General features: G+C 36.9%; 1 protein-coding gene across 3 annotated transcripts in view; it reads right to left on the reverse strand.

Moving 5' to 3' along the window:
- Nucleotides 1–13,968, reverse strand: part of fnbp1l (formin binding protein 1 like) — a 49,313-nt gene that overhangs the window by 7,410 nt on the left and 27,935 nt on the right. For all 3 annotated transcript variants that reach the window (XM_039662259.2, XM_039662208.2, XM_039662327.2), the window contains exons 2-9: nucleotides 12,943–13,058; nucleotides 10,284–10,334; nucleotides 8,491–8,638; nucleotides 8,330–8,392; nucleotides 6,113–6,217; nucleotides 5,801–5,929; nucleotides 4,383–4,529; nucleotides 145–348 (exon numbers count right to left, since the gene is read on the reverse strand). In XM_039662259.2, the coding sequence (XP_039518193.1) occupies nucleotides 145–348; nucleotides 4,383–4,529; nucleotides 5,801–5,929; nucleotides 6,113–6,217; nucleotides 8,330–8,392; nucleotides 8,491–8,638; nucleotides 10,284–10,334; nucleotides 12,943–13,058 (963 nt within the window). The remainder of the gene's footprint in view (nucleotides 1–144; nucleotides 349–4,382; nucleotides 4,530–5,800; nucleotides 5,930–6,112; nucleotides 6,218–8,329; nucleotides 8,393–8,490; nucleotides 8,639–10,283; nucleotides 10,335–12,942; nucleotides 13,059–13,968) is intronic.

Raw genomic sequence — 13,968 nt, forward strand, 5'->3', positions numbered from 1 at the left:
AAAGTTTTACCAAGCCATAAAATCCTTTACTGTTCACACAAGTCAAAGCAGAGCGCCTGACGGTCATGTGGGCTTTTAATTTATCACCTATTCTTAGCAAATGAGCTTTACGATAGAACAGAAGTTGCTGAGTAATGAAAATACCTTGGGTTTCTTCCCAAAAAGCCAGAGTTTGTTTTTGGTCCTGCTAATCGCGTGTTTGGGGTCCGGTTTGCCTCCTTCTGTTTTGGGGGTCCCAATGGTGCTATCTGATCCTGTTCGCTGGATGTTCTGACTGAAGTCCTCAAAAGGGAAATCAGCCGGGGGTTCAAACCCCGACTTGAACGACTCCACTACAATCCCAGAATCCTGTGAGACAACAACAATGTGCTTAGCATGCTTGATATGCTTTATTTAGAGCCAAGTGCAAGTATAATAACACTACCTTTCAAAAGTTTTTTACGTTTTTTAATTACGCAAGGATGCATTAAATTGATCAGAAGTGACAGTAAAGACATTTATAAAGTACCAAAAGATTTTTATTTTAAATAAATTGTGTTCTTTTAATATTTCTATTCATTAAAGAATCCTGAAAAAAAAAAAAAAAAAAAAAAAAATCACAAAATGTTTCCAGAAGTATATATTATATATCAAGCAGTATAACCGTTTTCAACATTGATAATAATAAATGTTTTTTGGGAACCAAATCTGCATATAAAAATTATTCAGAAGGATCATGTGATAATGAAGACTGGAGTAATGATGCTGAAAATGAAAATACAGCGAGAATAAATATATACAATTTAGAATCTATGTAGCATCAAGGACCATAATGGTGTGTTAGTCGGAACGCAAATTTACGAACGCGAATTTACACTGAATGCCAAGCACGAATTTTATTATTTGTGTGAGTAGATTGCGTACAAAGTCAATGCAAAGACGTGAATAGACGCAACATTCGTGCGAGGCGTTACGAATGACGCGAATTGGTCGCAAACGTCTTCCGTACAAGTTGAAAAATTTGAACTCGAGTGGAAGATTCAAGCATCTAACTAGATGCGATAGATGCGTATTTGATGCTCTATTCGTGTTCGGTGTGAACACACCGTAAGATACTTCTTTCAGAAGCATAAATATCTTACAAGCCCCAAACTTTTGAATGGCAGGGTACATTTCATTTAAACAAAAGAAACACATTTCCTTGAACTCGGTCACCAACATTACAAATATTTTTCTCGACTACTACTAAACCTTTATTTGTTTGCCCTCTTGAACATCAATTCTCAACTCAGTTACTTAGCTAACCTTAGAAACAGTAACGTGAGCGGTGTAAGCTCATGGTTTGTTCCTTTCAGGGACTGAACCAGCAACCTTCTGGTTACCAGTCCATACCTGTAGCAGTAATAGAGGAGGAAAAACAAATATTGCATATTTGGAGAAAAAAAAAGCGTGATTTAAGGCCATTATATGAAGAACCAGTGAGTGCTATAGTGTTTGTAAACTGTGAAAGTAGGCGCAAGGAAAGATGGTTAGCTGGTCTGTGATGACTGTGTTTGCTCAGGGTGTGCGAGCATTACAAAAGAGCTCTGGCTTCATGTCACCCGTTTAACAGCCTCTATGAGGTTCTCTTGACCTCAGAATTCGAGCAGAGGACATTAGGAAATCCCAAAACAACGTAAGCAAGCCCATAAATAAAACCGCAAACAGAATCAGGTCATGATCAGACCCGAATGGTTTGTCATTGGGCAGGTCAAGTACCGACCATTGGAGTGAGGAAAGCAAGGGGAAAATAGGAAAAACAAGAGTGGCATGGTGTTATCAAAGAAACTGATCATTTCTGAGTCTGAGGATATGAACAGTGGATGGTCACAAACCAAATACAGTCTAATACAGTGCTTTATTTGTCAACTAAAAAGACAACCATTAAGGGAGCAGTTCACAAAGAAAGCATTTTTGCTGTTAAAAACACAAGACACAGGTCAGTAGATTGAAAAAAAAGCACACAGGTAAAGATGTCCATCTAGTGAATGTTTACATAGAAAAACAATAGAAAAGTAGCACATTCGAATGGTAAAGCGCGTTAAAGGAGTAGTTCACTTTTAAAAAAACTTTTGCTGATAATTTACTCACCCCCGTCATCCCAGATGTCCACGACTTTCTTTCCTCAGTCGAAAAGAAATTAAGGTTTTTGATGAAAACATTCCAGGATTTTCTCCATATAATGGACTTCAATGGGAACCAAAGGGTTCAAGGTCCAAATTAGAGTTTCAGTGCAGCTTTAAAGGGCTTTAAACAACACCAGACGATGAATAAGGGTCTTATCTAGCGAAGCGATTGGTCATTTAAAACATAAATTAAAAAAAATTAAGTTTTATAAGCTCAAATGGTCGCCTTGCTCTGTTCTGTGATGAGCGCTCTGGGAAGAATCTGCAAAGCTGACACTTTAAAATTACAGTAATTCGTCAAAATGTAAACACAGAATTGTTGTGCATAAATTAGTTGGTCTTCAATGCTGAATTATTTAAGAGATTAGGAGGGGCAAATCCTAACCTAGCTAGGAGTTGCTAAATAGTTTTGTTATATGTACAGATTGTTATATGTTCAACATGAGCAACTAGATCTGGTCAGAAAGTTGGTAGTTTGGGTCAGTAAGTTTTTCCTTCCAACAAAGATGTATTAAAACGCATCAAAAGTGACAAAAAGATTTCTATTTCAAAATACAGTATATGTGGTTCTTTTGAAATTTCAAAGAATCCAGAAAAATATCATTGTTGAACATTGATATTAATAATAAATGTTTCTTGAGCACCAAATCAGAATATCTGAATGATTTCTGAAGGATCATGTGACACTAAAGACTGAGTTATGATTCTGAAAATTCAACCTTGCCATTACAGAAATAAAATTAATTTTAAAAATGTTTTCAAAGGCAAACGTTTTTATTTTGTTCAAAGTTAACAACATTTTAATAATGAGTCAATATATCATCAATCTTTCTTACCCTTTATTACCACTATGGTAATTAAAAGTGTTTCATCCCAGCAGGATGATTTTCATGGGAAATTGCGTACATACTGTACGTCACTGTGCGTCAAATCACACCCGGTAAATAAAAAAGTTTCTCCAGCTGCTTTGATGTGTGTATCATGTGGCTGAGCTCGTAATAAAACAAGAATCAACATTGGCTTGGCTTTTCGGGGATGGTGAAAAGACAACTGAAGGATGTTGAAATGTTGTAAAAGTAACACAGAGATGGTGTTTTATTCCTCAACAGGCGAGCAGGGTATTTTACTGAACAGATAAATTGCCATATGTAGCTCTCTAACAGTTCAGAGAGTTCATTGTAAAGCATTATCTATTGTGAAGGGTCATCTATTCATCTGCATAGTCGCGCAGAGCAGTAGCACATCCAAAACAATGTTCTGCCACAAAACATGCAGTTTTATTTAACTGCTAGAAAGCAAAAAAGTTATATAGCGTGCCTTTAATTGTAATAAAAACATTTCAGGTAATCCTGCTTTTACTGATCATAAAGGCAGCCTTGGTGAGCATAAGATTGAATGAGTCCAGAACAGAAAAAGAAAGAAAGAGAGGGAGACTAAATGGGTCAGATAAAAAAATGTAATCAGCGGTTGCGGTGCCACACACGACCTTTTCATAAGCATCAGCACTGGCGACAGCACTAAGAAAATGAGCAACTTCAGATTCTCTCATCCTCCCATGCTCCCAATCATCCACTCCCTCACTTCCTCCCGCCTACTCGCCGTCTCCAATACTCCCTTTCTTTCTATCGGTGTAGTGGACTGGAGCTATCATCAAGATCATAGGTACGTAATGACATCAGGGAGAAGTCATTTACATTTGAGTAAACTTTGAGATCATAATGGAGCCTAAAAAGTTACTTAAACCATGGACTGGTAACTGGTAATCAAAGCACATTGAGAAGTTTAGTAAGTCATTAAGATATTTTGCTTGTTTTTGAAAGAAGTCGCTTGTTCTCACCAAGGCTGCATTTATGTGATCTGAAATACAGTAAAACCAGTAATATTATAACAATACAAAATAACTGTAATTTGTTCTTTTGATTGCAAAGCTGAACTTTCATTACTCCAGTCTTCAGTGTCACGTGATCCTTAAGAAATCATTCCAATATGCCGATTTGTGGCTCAATAAACATTTCTTATTAACAATTTTGAAAACATTGTTGTGCTGCTTAATGTTTGGAAAACCATGATACTTTTTTTATGTCTTTACAGTAACTTTGCAGAAAATAAGTATTAATTTCTATTTAAAAAACTTTTATATTTTGCTAATATTTCATAATAGAATGTATAGATGTTTTACCAGTACACAGTTCCTTTTTGTTTGGCTCTTAAAAGGCATAAGAGTGTTTCAGCACTTACCCTACGCTCATCCACATTTTTAGCAGCGGTCACCATGCCCTCCAGGCATTTTGAGATAATGGGAATGACTCTTCGTTCCACATCGGCAAAACTCCGATACGTCTCCCCAAGCTTGACCGTCCGCCGTTCATCCATGTCCTGCAGATTCTACAAGCACATGTACACATAGGTTACAGAACTACATAAATGTCTACAGAGACATTTTGATTTATTACATCTTTTCTGTGGATGGTCACAAACCAAATACAGTCTAATACAGTGCTTTATTTGTCAACTAAAAAGACAACCATTAAGGGAGCAGTTCACAAAGAAAGCATTTTTGCTGTTAAAAACACAAGACACAGGTCAGTAGATTGAAAAAAAAGCACACAGGTAAAGATGTCCATCTAGTGAATGTTTACATAGAAAAACAATAGAAAAGTAGCACATTCGAATGGTAAAGCGCGTTAAAGGAGTAGTTCACTTTTAAAAAAACTTTTGCTGATAATTTACTCACCCCCGTCATCCCAGATGTCCACGACTTTCTTTCTTCAGTCGAAAAGAAATTAAGGTTTTTGATGAAAACATTCCAGGATTTTCTCCATATAATGGACTTCAATGGGAACCAAAGGGTTCAAGGTCCAAATTAGAGTTTCAGTGCAGCTTTAAAGGGCTTTAAACAACACCAGACGATGAATAAGGGTCTTATCTAGCGAAGCGATTGGTCATTTAAAACATAAATTAAAAAAAATTAAGTTTTATAAGCTCAAATGGTCGCCTTGCTCTGTTCTGTGATGAGCGTTCGTGACTCTCTTGTTCAAACTCGTTCATCAAAATGAACAAATCTTTTTTCGAGTCATGACTCGAAGGGTACTAGATAAGACCCTTATTCATCATCTGGTGCCGTTTAAATCCCTTTGAAGCAGCACTGAAACACTCATTTGGACCTTGAACCGTTTGGTTCCCAATGAAGTCCATTATATGGAGAAAATCCTGGAATGTTTTCATCAAAAACCTTAATTTCTTTTCGACTGAAGAAAGAAAGACGTGGTCATCTGGGATGACGGGGGTGAGTAAATTATCAGCAAAAGTTTTTTTTTAAAGTGAACTACTCCTTGAAGAATGGTTTTCATTAATTGAAATAAAGCTGAAATAAAATATAAATGTTACAGGTAAACTTAAAACTTATAATTTGGAATAAAAACTGGAATAAAATAAGTTTAAGTACTAAAACTACTAAAACTACAACTAAAACTAAAATAAATTCAAGCTAAATAGAACAATTATATATATATATTTTTTTTATTCCATTTAAAAAAATTATTAACAATTATTATTTATTATTTTTAGAACAATTATTATTGTTCTGCGAGTATAATCTTTATAGCTTTAGAATTTAGATTAAAATATCAGAAACTAAAGATTGGGGACATCATCACCTTGAATATTTGAGGGATGGCCACGTTGAAATGCTTCCACTGTTCAGCATTGAAGTTCTGCAACTGGGCTGCATACTCGTTCTTGCTCTCCTCCGCCATGTGTTGTCTCAGATACAGCTGGGACTTTGCCTAAGACAGAATGAATGGTCATCTGTATTACTAATACTTCAGGAATACAGCTCAGGCCTCAGGACAACTTCCAGAAACTGCGTTCAAGTGCTTTTTTACAATGTTTTAACAAAATGGTTAAGACAATGTTCAGTCAATAATCACAAGAATGTATGTAGAGTATATCAGGATCACAGAAACTACCTTTTCCACCTCTGACTTTGTGGCGTTGATGTCATTGTCTAGCCTGTCGTAGATCATTTGTGATTTTTCTGCCTCTTTGCATTCCCGTTCAAACTTCTTTTTACTCTGTGAAATCCATACGGAAAAGGAGACACATGTTGATGGGCTGTTAAAGCAGGCTTTGCTATGTGAGCATTAGCAATCCTTCCTGCATAAAAACTGTCAGGACTTGATCTAGTAGCAACATAAATACAGATAATCTTACAAACAAACATCCAAAACAGTCCTGAGATTGAGAGCGATAATGAAATTTGTGTCCAGCTTCCAGAGCATCTGTGTTTCATTTCGTGACAGTGCAAGAAAGAGGAATACCTATGTTATTACGACATGGTCATTCTCAACGCCAGATTCAGCTGTTGCTGGCCTTAAGCTGCAGCGACCTAAAAGCTGCACAAATACTCTACGAGACGCACGGACAGACAGGAAACGTACAGGATGCAGGAATGCAGTGCAGGGTATGGAGCGAGAGGGAGAATGGAAAGAAAGAGCTTGAGAAGATGAATGCGGCGCAGGAAGGTTTCGATTTGTGCACTGCCAACAGTCTTTGTCACTTCTTCTGTTTTGGACTTGCACATAAACACACACAGTCGTGTGGATCTGCATAAATCTGGACCCCAGGTCACAGCTGGAGGAGAGGTTGTGAATCGGTCACTCGCACTCAGACACAACTGTGCAACTAGCACTGCAAACACAATCGATCTTAAATAGGGCTGATGCTATTCCAAATAATACCTTGAATTCAATCAATAGATTGAAAAAAGCGCACGGTTAAAGATGTCCGTTTAGTGCACGATTATATTAAAAAAACAATGGAAAAGTAGCAGTCAAATGGAAAAGCACATTTAAGGAGCAGTTCACTTTTGAAAAAACTTTTGCTGATAATTTACTCACCCCCATGTCAACCAAGATGTCCATGTCTTTCTTTCTTCAGTCGAAAAGAAATTAAGGTTTTTGATGAAAACATTCCAGGATTTTCTCCATATAATGGACTTCAATGGGAACCAAACGGTTCAAGGTCCAAATGAGAGTTTCAGTGCAGCTTCAAAGGGCTTTAAACGACACCAGACGATGAATAAGGGTCTAATCTAGCGAAACGATCGGTCATTTAAATTTTTTTTAAAAAAAGTTTACGTTTTATAAGCACAATTCCTTGCCTTGCTCTGTTCTGTGATGAGCGTTCGTGACTCTCTTGTTCAAACTCGTTCATCAAAATGAACAAATCTTTTTTCGAGTCATGACTCGAAGGGTTCTAGATAAGACCCTTATTCATCGTCTGGTGTCGTTTAAAGCCCTTTGAAGCTGCACTGAAACTCTCATTTGGACCTTGAACCATTTGGTTCCCATTGAAGTCCATTATATATAGAAAATACTGGAATGTTTTCATCAAAAACCTTAATTTCTTTTCAACTGAAGAAAGAAAGACGTGGACATCTTGGATGACATGGGGGTGAGTAAATTATCAGCAAAAGTTTTTTTTTAAAAGTGAACTACTCCTTTAAGAATAGCTTCCGTTAATTGAAATAAAGCTGAAATAAAATATTATATACATATTAGAGAAAATTTGAAATGGCAACTAACTGGAATAAAATAAGTTTAAGTATTAAAATTACTCAAAACTAAAACAAAAATGTATTCTACCTGAATAGGTTCTACTTTCTTGAAAAACTTATTTAGCTAACAAAAAAGACAAAAAAAAAAAAAACTGAAAATAAGAAAATCAAACTTAATTCAAAATATGTATGAATCCTACAATAGCTGATAACAGATGCTATTCCAAACTTTCTGTGGTTGATAAGTGCAATTTCATGCTTCTAGCTACCGATTTCCAATGTACAACAAAAATAACATGACATTGAATAATAACCAAAGTAAAAAATGATCTCTAAATATCTATGTAAATACTGTACTTTTTTTGTTTGTAAATAATTCAAGTAATTATTTTAATTATTTATTAAAAGTAAACAGTCACTAATTAAATTACAACATATTAATTACAAAAATACAAATAAATAAATTACATAAACAAGTTTTGATGCCTCTAGTAGCATCAAGCAGTCGAAAAAACATTAAATTAAACAAAAATGCCTGATTAAGAAGGATGTATAGGCATACACACTGTATGATAGCCTATCATACAGACTGCGTATGATCCAGTACCAGTACCAGTAGATAACTTACGTTGTCCATGTGTTTCCAGCACTGGTCTAGATACTGTTGGGTCTTCCGTCCCTCCTGGAGATGCTGTTGATCAGAGACACAACAAACAAATGTTTAAATAAAACTTGTCTTGAATGCAGCAGAACATGCAGGTGTCTCGGGTGTGTGTATTTGGCACTCACATGTTTCCTCTCCGCCTTCAGGTCCTGTGAGTACCTCATCAGCTCCCCATACACTTTGTGCCCCATCTCCTCGGCAACGACCTCTCGCTGACCTGCGTAGTCATTCAGCTCGTTCAGTATGGAGTAGAATGACAGACAGGATGTGAACCTGCAGGAGGAAAATATACAATGAAAAAAATACTACAACATATAATCTTGTTCGTTTATTTTTATTTCCATATCAGCATCAATGACTATTTTCATAGCAAAAATCAAAATATGATTGACTTTTACTTTAATTTAGAAAGACATGATTCTTACAGCACTGCAATAAAAACTATATTGATATTTGCCAAAAATATCCAGATCCATCAAACAAATCAAATTTTGCAAGCTTATTTCGATTCGTTAAAATGACTAAATAAATATAAGCATTGGATGTCAACTGATATTTTTGTTGTTGGTGGTTGCTTTTTTCAAAGCAGTGTAGCCAACATAATGCTGATATAAACACACTTGAATTGTCAGTGTAAAACCCACTGCAATCACATTTAGATATATTAGAAATCCTTAAAAGACCTTAATATGCATTTTTAGATCTTTTGAACCTCTTGCATCCGAACTAAATGTTTATGTTCTGATATGGGACAATTTCTTGGACATTCAATGCCCTCATTAAAAATGAATTGCGTTTATCAGCAGTCGCACACATCTTCTCCTCAGGTTGCCGCCATGGCCCCTGGGGGCCGGACGTCTCTAGTCTATCTGTATGTTGATATTGACTAAGGGCCAGCCTGTAAGGCATGACTAGCTCACTATATTAAAAATCCCCCTTTACAAACGTTCATCTCTCCAGTTAGGGATGTGTGTGTATTGCGAGGGCTGGACGGAGATGTTTTTGTCCAAAGCAAATGTCCCCCCCACCTCCAGGGTTGAGTTCTAATCAGCGGGCTGTCTGTACACTACATGAGGAATGTCCTGGGACAAAAACACATGCTGGGAGAAATTATGCCTATCTAATGGAATTCATTACGGGATATGGGAGGGACTCGAGCTGACACCCATCGTATACTCCCCCGTTTCTGCTTTCAACCGTAATCTAGAGCCAACAGGGTAGAAACATGCTGGTTAGGAGAGCAACTACAGCCAAAATGTACAATGAAATAATGCCATGAGTTAAAAGAAAGAATGTTTAAAAAAGTACAGTTGCAGTGAAACAAATGGATTTGATTTTGATCCAACGGTAATGAATAATTAACAGTTTGAGTGTATTAGAATATCGATTGTGAATTTTATTTTTTAGCATTTCTCAATACTAAATATTTTTTTATTAATATTTGAATTTGCTTCGTTTAGTTATCATAATTTTTTATTAATTTTTTATTTTACCATGTAGGTTTAATTTATTTTGCCTTTCAGTTTTAGTTTAGTTTTCATATGCTATTTAAATTTTATTTTATTCAATCAAAAAAAAAAAGAAAAGTGTATTAGTTTTAGACAGATATTGACTATCTATGAGGAAAGAGACTGTAGAGTGATAAGAGAGACATGAAACTATCCGATCTAAGTAGGAAATCAGTCTTGTTCTCTGGACAACGATCAATTAACCAGTTGGATTGACCAATCAGAATCAAGCATATCTAAGATACGTGTAACAGGCTATTATATGCTATGTCCAAATCATGTTTTTGTTAGCTGCCATTAAAAACATAAATAGCGGTCAAAAAACCATTTTGCCATTAAAAACATAAATAGCTGTCAAAATAACCACTTAAAAATCTTTGGAGTAAGCAAATGTTTGCATTTGAACTCACCTGGGCTCATCCTCTTTTGCGCGCTTGGGGCAATATTTCTTAACCAGACTCCTGTTGGGCAACAAAAAGAACTTTTTAGAAATCTCAGAGAAAAACTGCTCATGTTCTGAATACATCAAAGAAAAGCACACATTAGGGATTAGAATATCCCTTAACATCAAAACTAAAGTTATTCACACAACAATGAAGAGAACAAGGAGTCTATCTAGTGTGTTTACTTTATGCATCAGAGAATTAAAGTAGGCCACGGTAAACAGGCAAAACAAGTGATGGTATGCTAATCTGTCTTCCTTTCCCCCCGTCCCACGCAATATAAACTCGAGGGAACACAGACGAATCTTCCGTGGGAGCTCTTGAGAGAGCCTCTACTGCTGTGCTCCGGCATGGGATGGGGGATGGTGTGGGGGGTCCGTTGAGTGCGCTCAGGGAGGAAGGCAACACAGACCCCCATCGAGCTGAATTAATGATGTTTGGCACTTCCTTTATTAAAGCTTCCTCAAATCCACTTCATGAAACAGATCAAACAAAAACTCACTTCCCTTCTCCTTTAGTCTGGTTATGATTGGTTGTGCGCACTCATAACTAAAGTGCCTCAGCATAATTTTTCAAAAACACAAAAAGACATCAAACGGATAATCGACAGAGAGTTACTCGTTTAGATGTGAAAAGAAACATATGTTATGTGCACTTCAAAGTGTAATGTTAAAACCATTTTTTAACAGACAATAAATAGTAAAGGTGGGAATACATTTCCAATTTTTTTTTTTTGCGCGCATGTTCTTAAGCCAATAATGACAAGTAAACGCGTTAAACCATTTTCCTTTAACGGCATAAGGTCATGAACGGCTTAAGAATAAGCTGCATTTAAGCATCCTTATACAGCAGATTTAAGCACATCCAGTCAGTGTTTTGTGGTTGGGTGGGGGAGAAATATCGCAAACAGTCTTTTTCTTGACCCAAGAAATATATATATATATATATATATATATATAATGTGTTCTCATCTCATCTCATGCAGTCAAAGGACAGGTAGTCCAGTTGAAATATGAGAGGAGAATGAGTCTGTGTCAGTTTCCCACTGAAATTTTGAAATACTCTTGGGATTTTGTAATGCTTTTTTTAGCTTTAAAATCACAACTTGCATTATAAATAGAATACTCTCAGTGAAACACATGATGCTTACATTTTGACGAAACTACCGGGGAATAACCTGTTTTTTAATAGCCTTGTAAACAATGGTTTACTTGCACCTCCAGGTTGTTGATTTGCATGTAAACCGGTAAAACGGGTTATTTTAATAAACAGATTTTTGGTAATTATTGGTGTGCATGTTAACATGCTCATTGTATGATTAAATGTATATTACGGTAAATGTACACGATGGTATTTAAATATTTATACAAATATATTAATTCTAAATACATGATTTGTTTTGATATACATACATACCCAAAACAAATTATAAATAATATTTATAATTAATTAAAAAAAAAAATATTTACTCAATTTGAACATTAATTGGCTATTATCTGAAATGGCTATTTTTTAATAGAATAATCAAATAAATCAACTAATAAATAATTCTAAAATAGTTTTAAATAGAAAAAAAGAAACCTATAATGCAGAAACAGATTTGTTTTCATTACACAGAAAGTGTAATGTTCTTTGGCTCCATTCACCCCTCACCAAGGAAATCCTTGAGAGAGAAAACCGTCATGGTGTTGCCATGTGTGACGGTTCGGGGTGGGGGGAGCATTGCTTCAGAGAGCATTGTGGGACCTGTCAGGTAGAATAAATGTGGTACTACACTAGAACCTACAATGAGATTTGAGAGGGGGAAGAGGAGCGACTCTAAAACCGTATCCAGGCAACAGCAAAACGTCCATGGGGACCAAGACATCCCGGCAGAGGAGAGGAAAGAAGGCCCCAGCTGCAGTCACTGCGTGTCCCTTTGGCGAAAACACAGCGTCTCTCATTCTCAGTTTGATCTCATATCAAATCTTACAACTTGGAGCCCGCGGGGATTTTTGACCCGATGTGCCTCTCGAATCCCAAGGCAAAAAGTAATCTTACCACATAAGGGAATGATGGGGGGGAGAATCAATAGCATAGGTCAAGGCAGATGTTCTCATTAGGACAATTAAAGCCCTATTATTAAACATACTGTTCCAACTATAAAAACACCTGAGATTGCACACCATTTGAACACTATAATAAATGTTGTTTAACCAAAAAGTGGTTAAAAAATGGACAGTTAGGATGATGAACTGTATATTATGTTTTTGTTTTTACTAGCAACAACATTCATTTACATAAAAGTTGGGCAACTTTCGAGAAGCTAGCAATAGCAAGCTAGCTTTGAAATCATGAGATCCCACCCTCCCTTCAGAAAACCTCCAAATCCATGCCTCCTCCAAAACACATGAACACATTGCACAGCCAGAGCAAAGTCTGCTGGCGCAAAACGCAAAAACACGCTATCAAGCGCTGTCAAGAGCATGCCACACCAATAGGCGGTGATATAACCCTAAGCGTAAAGCCTTGTTGGCTAATCAGAAGCCTAACAAAAAACATGAATCAGTGCTTCAGTACCACTCACTTAAATCATTCACACAAAAATCATATCATTAGCACAATAAAAGCCCTATTAAATGCTCACCGAAGCTGCTTTGCATAGACCTGCTCGATCTCCAGACGCTCCTTGACGAACTTTGCATAGCGCTCTAGGAAGTCGATCCCCCACTGCGTGTGTTTGTCGAGATTCTCGAACTGGTCCTGATCAAGGAAGAAAGAGGAAAAGAGAGAGACGTCCAGTGAGAGGGAGTTTGATCTGTCACTGGGCTGCCGGTGCCAGACAGGAAACATGAATATGGAAGGACTTGTTTGAAGAATATTAAACATTTGCAGGGTGAGTGCAGAATATAAATCAATGCTAAATAAACATCCACATAACAAACAAGGATTGTTTCATTGCTTTGAACTCATTTGAACTCAACCAAGTCAAGATAAAAATCACTCTTCTCTTATAAGGCATATTTAACGTCAAGTCAAAGTTTGGGGAATACTCCTCTCCAGTTATGTATCCTGCTATTAAAAAACATTCCTTCATTAACCATTTCAGTCATCCTCAACTCTATGATTTTACACGCCATCTCTTGCCATACGCGAGAGACAGTTCATGAATTTTTCTTGGTGATGCCCAAACACACACACAAATACACACTCACAACTATGGACAATATAGCATCTCCAATTCACATATACTGCCGGATTGTTTTTGGGTTGTGGGGGAAACCGAAGCACCCAGAGGAAACCCATGCTGACAAAGAAAGGACTCCTGGCTCAGCTGGGGCTCAAACCGAGGACCTACCCAGTGAGCCGCTCATAGAAACATATACTGATTGTAAATGAAGGTCCCAGCCTCCTTCACAAAATCTCACTGCTGTTATCTGTTATTTCAGACATGCTGATATACATCCGCCTTCTCCATACAGCCAGCTTGGATGAAGAATCGGGTGAGCTGAAAGTTCCAGCTCGAGACTGTTACATCGCATTCCTCACCACCAACACGACAGCAAAGACACGGTGGATCCAAACAGTCCATCTGGGTTCTGAGCAAAAAACAACTCTACGGAGGAGTAAGTGACATTTAGCTTTACATTGCAGGACTATTTATGGTAAAGCC

The sequence above is a fragment of the Pimephales promelas genome, chromosome 14 (genome assembly GCF_988280905.1).
Source record: "Pimephales promelas chromosome 14, fPimPro1.hap1.1, whole genome shotgun sequence".
Lineage (NCBI taxonomy): Eukaryota > Metazoa > Chordata > Actinopteri > Cypriniformes > Leuciscidae > Pimephales > Pimephales promelas.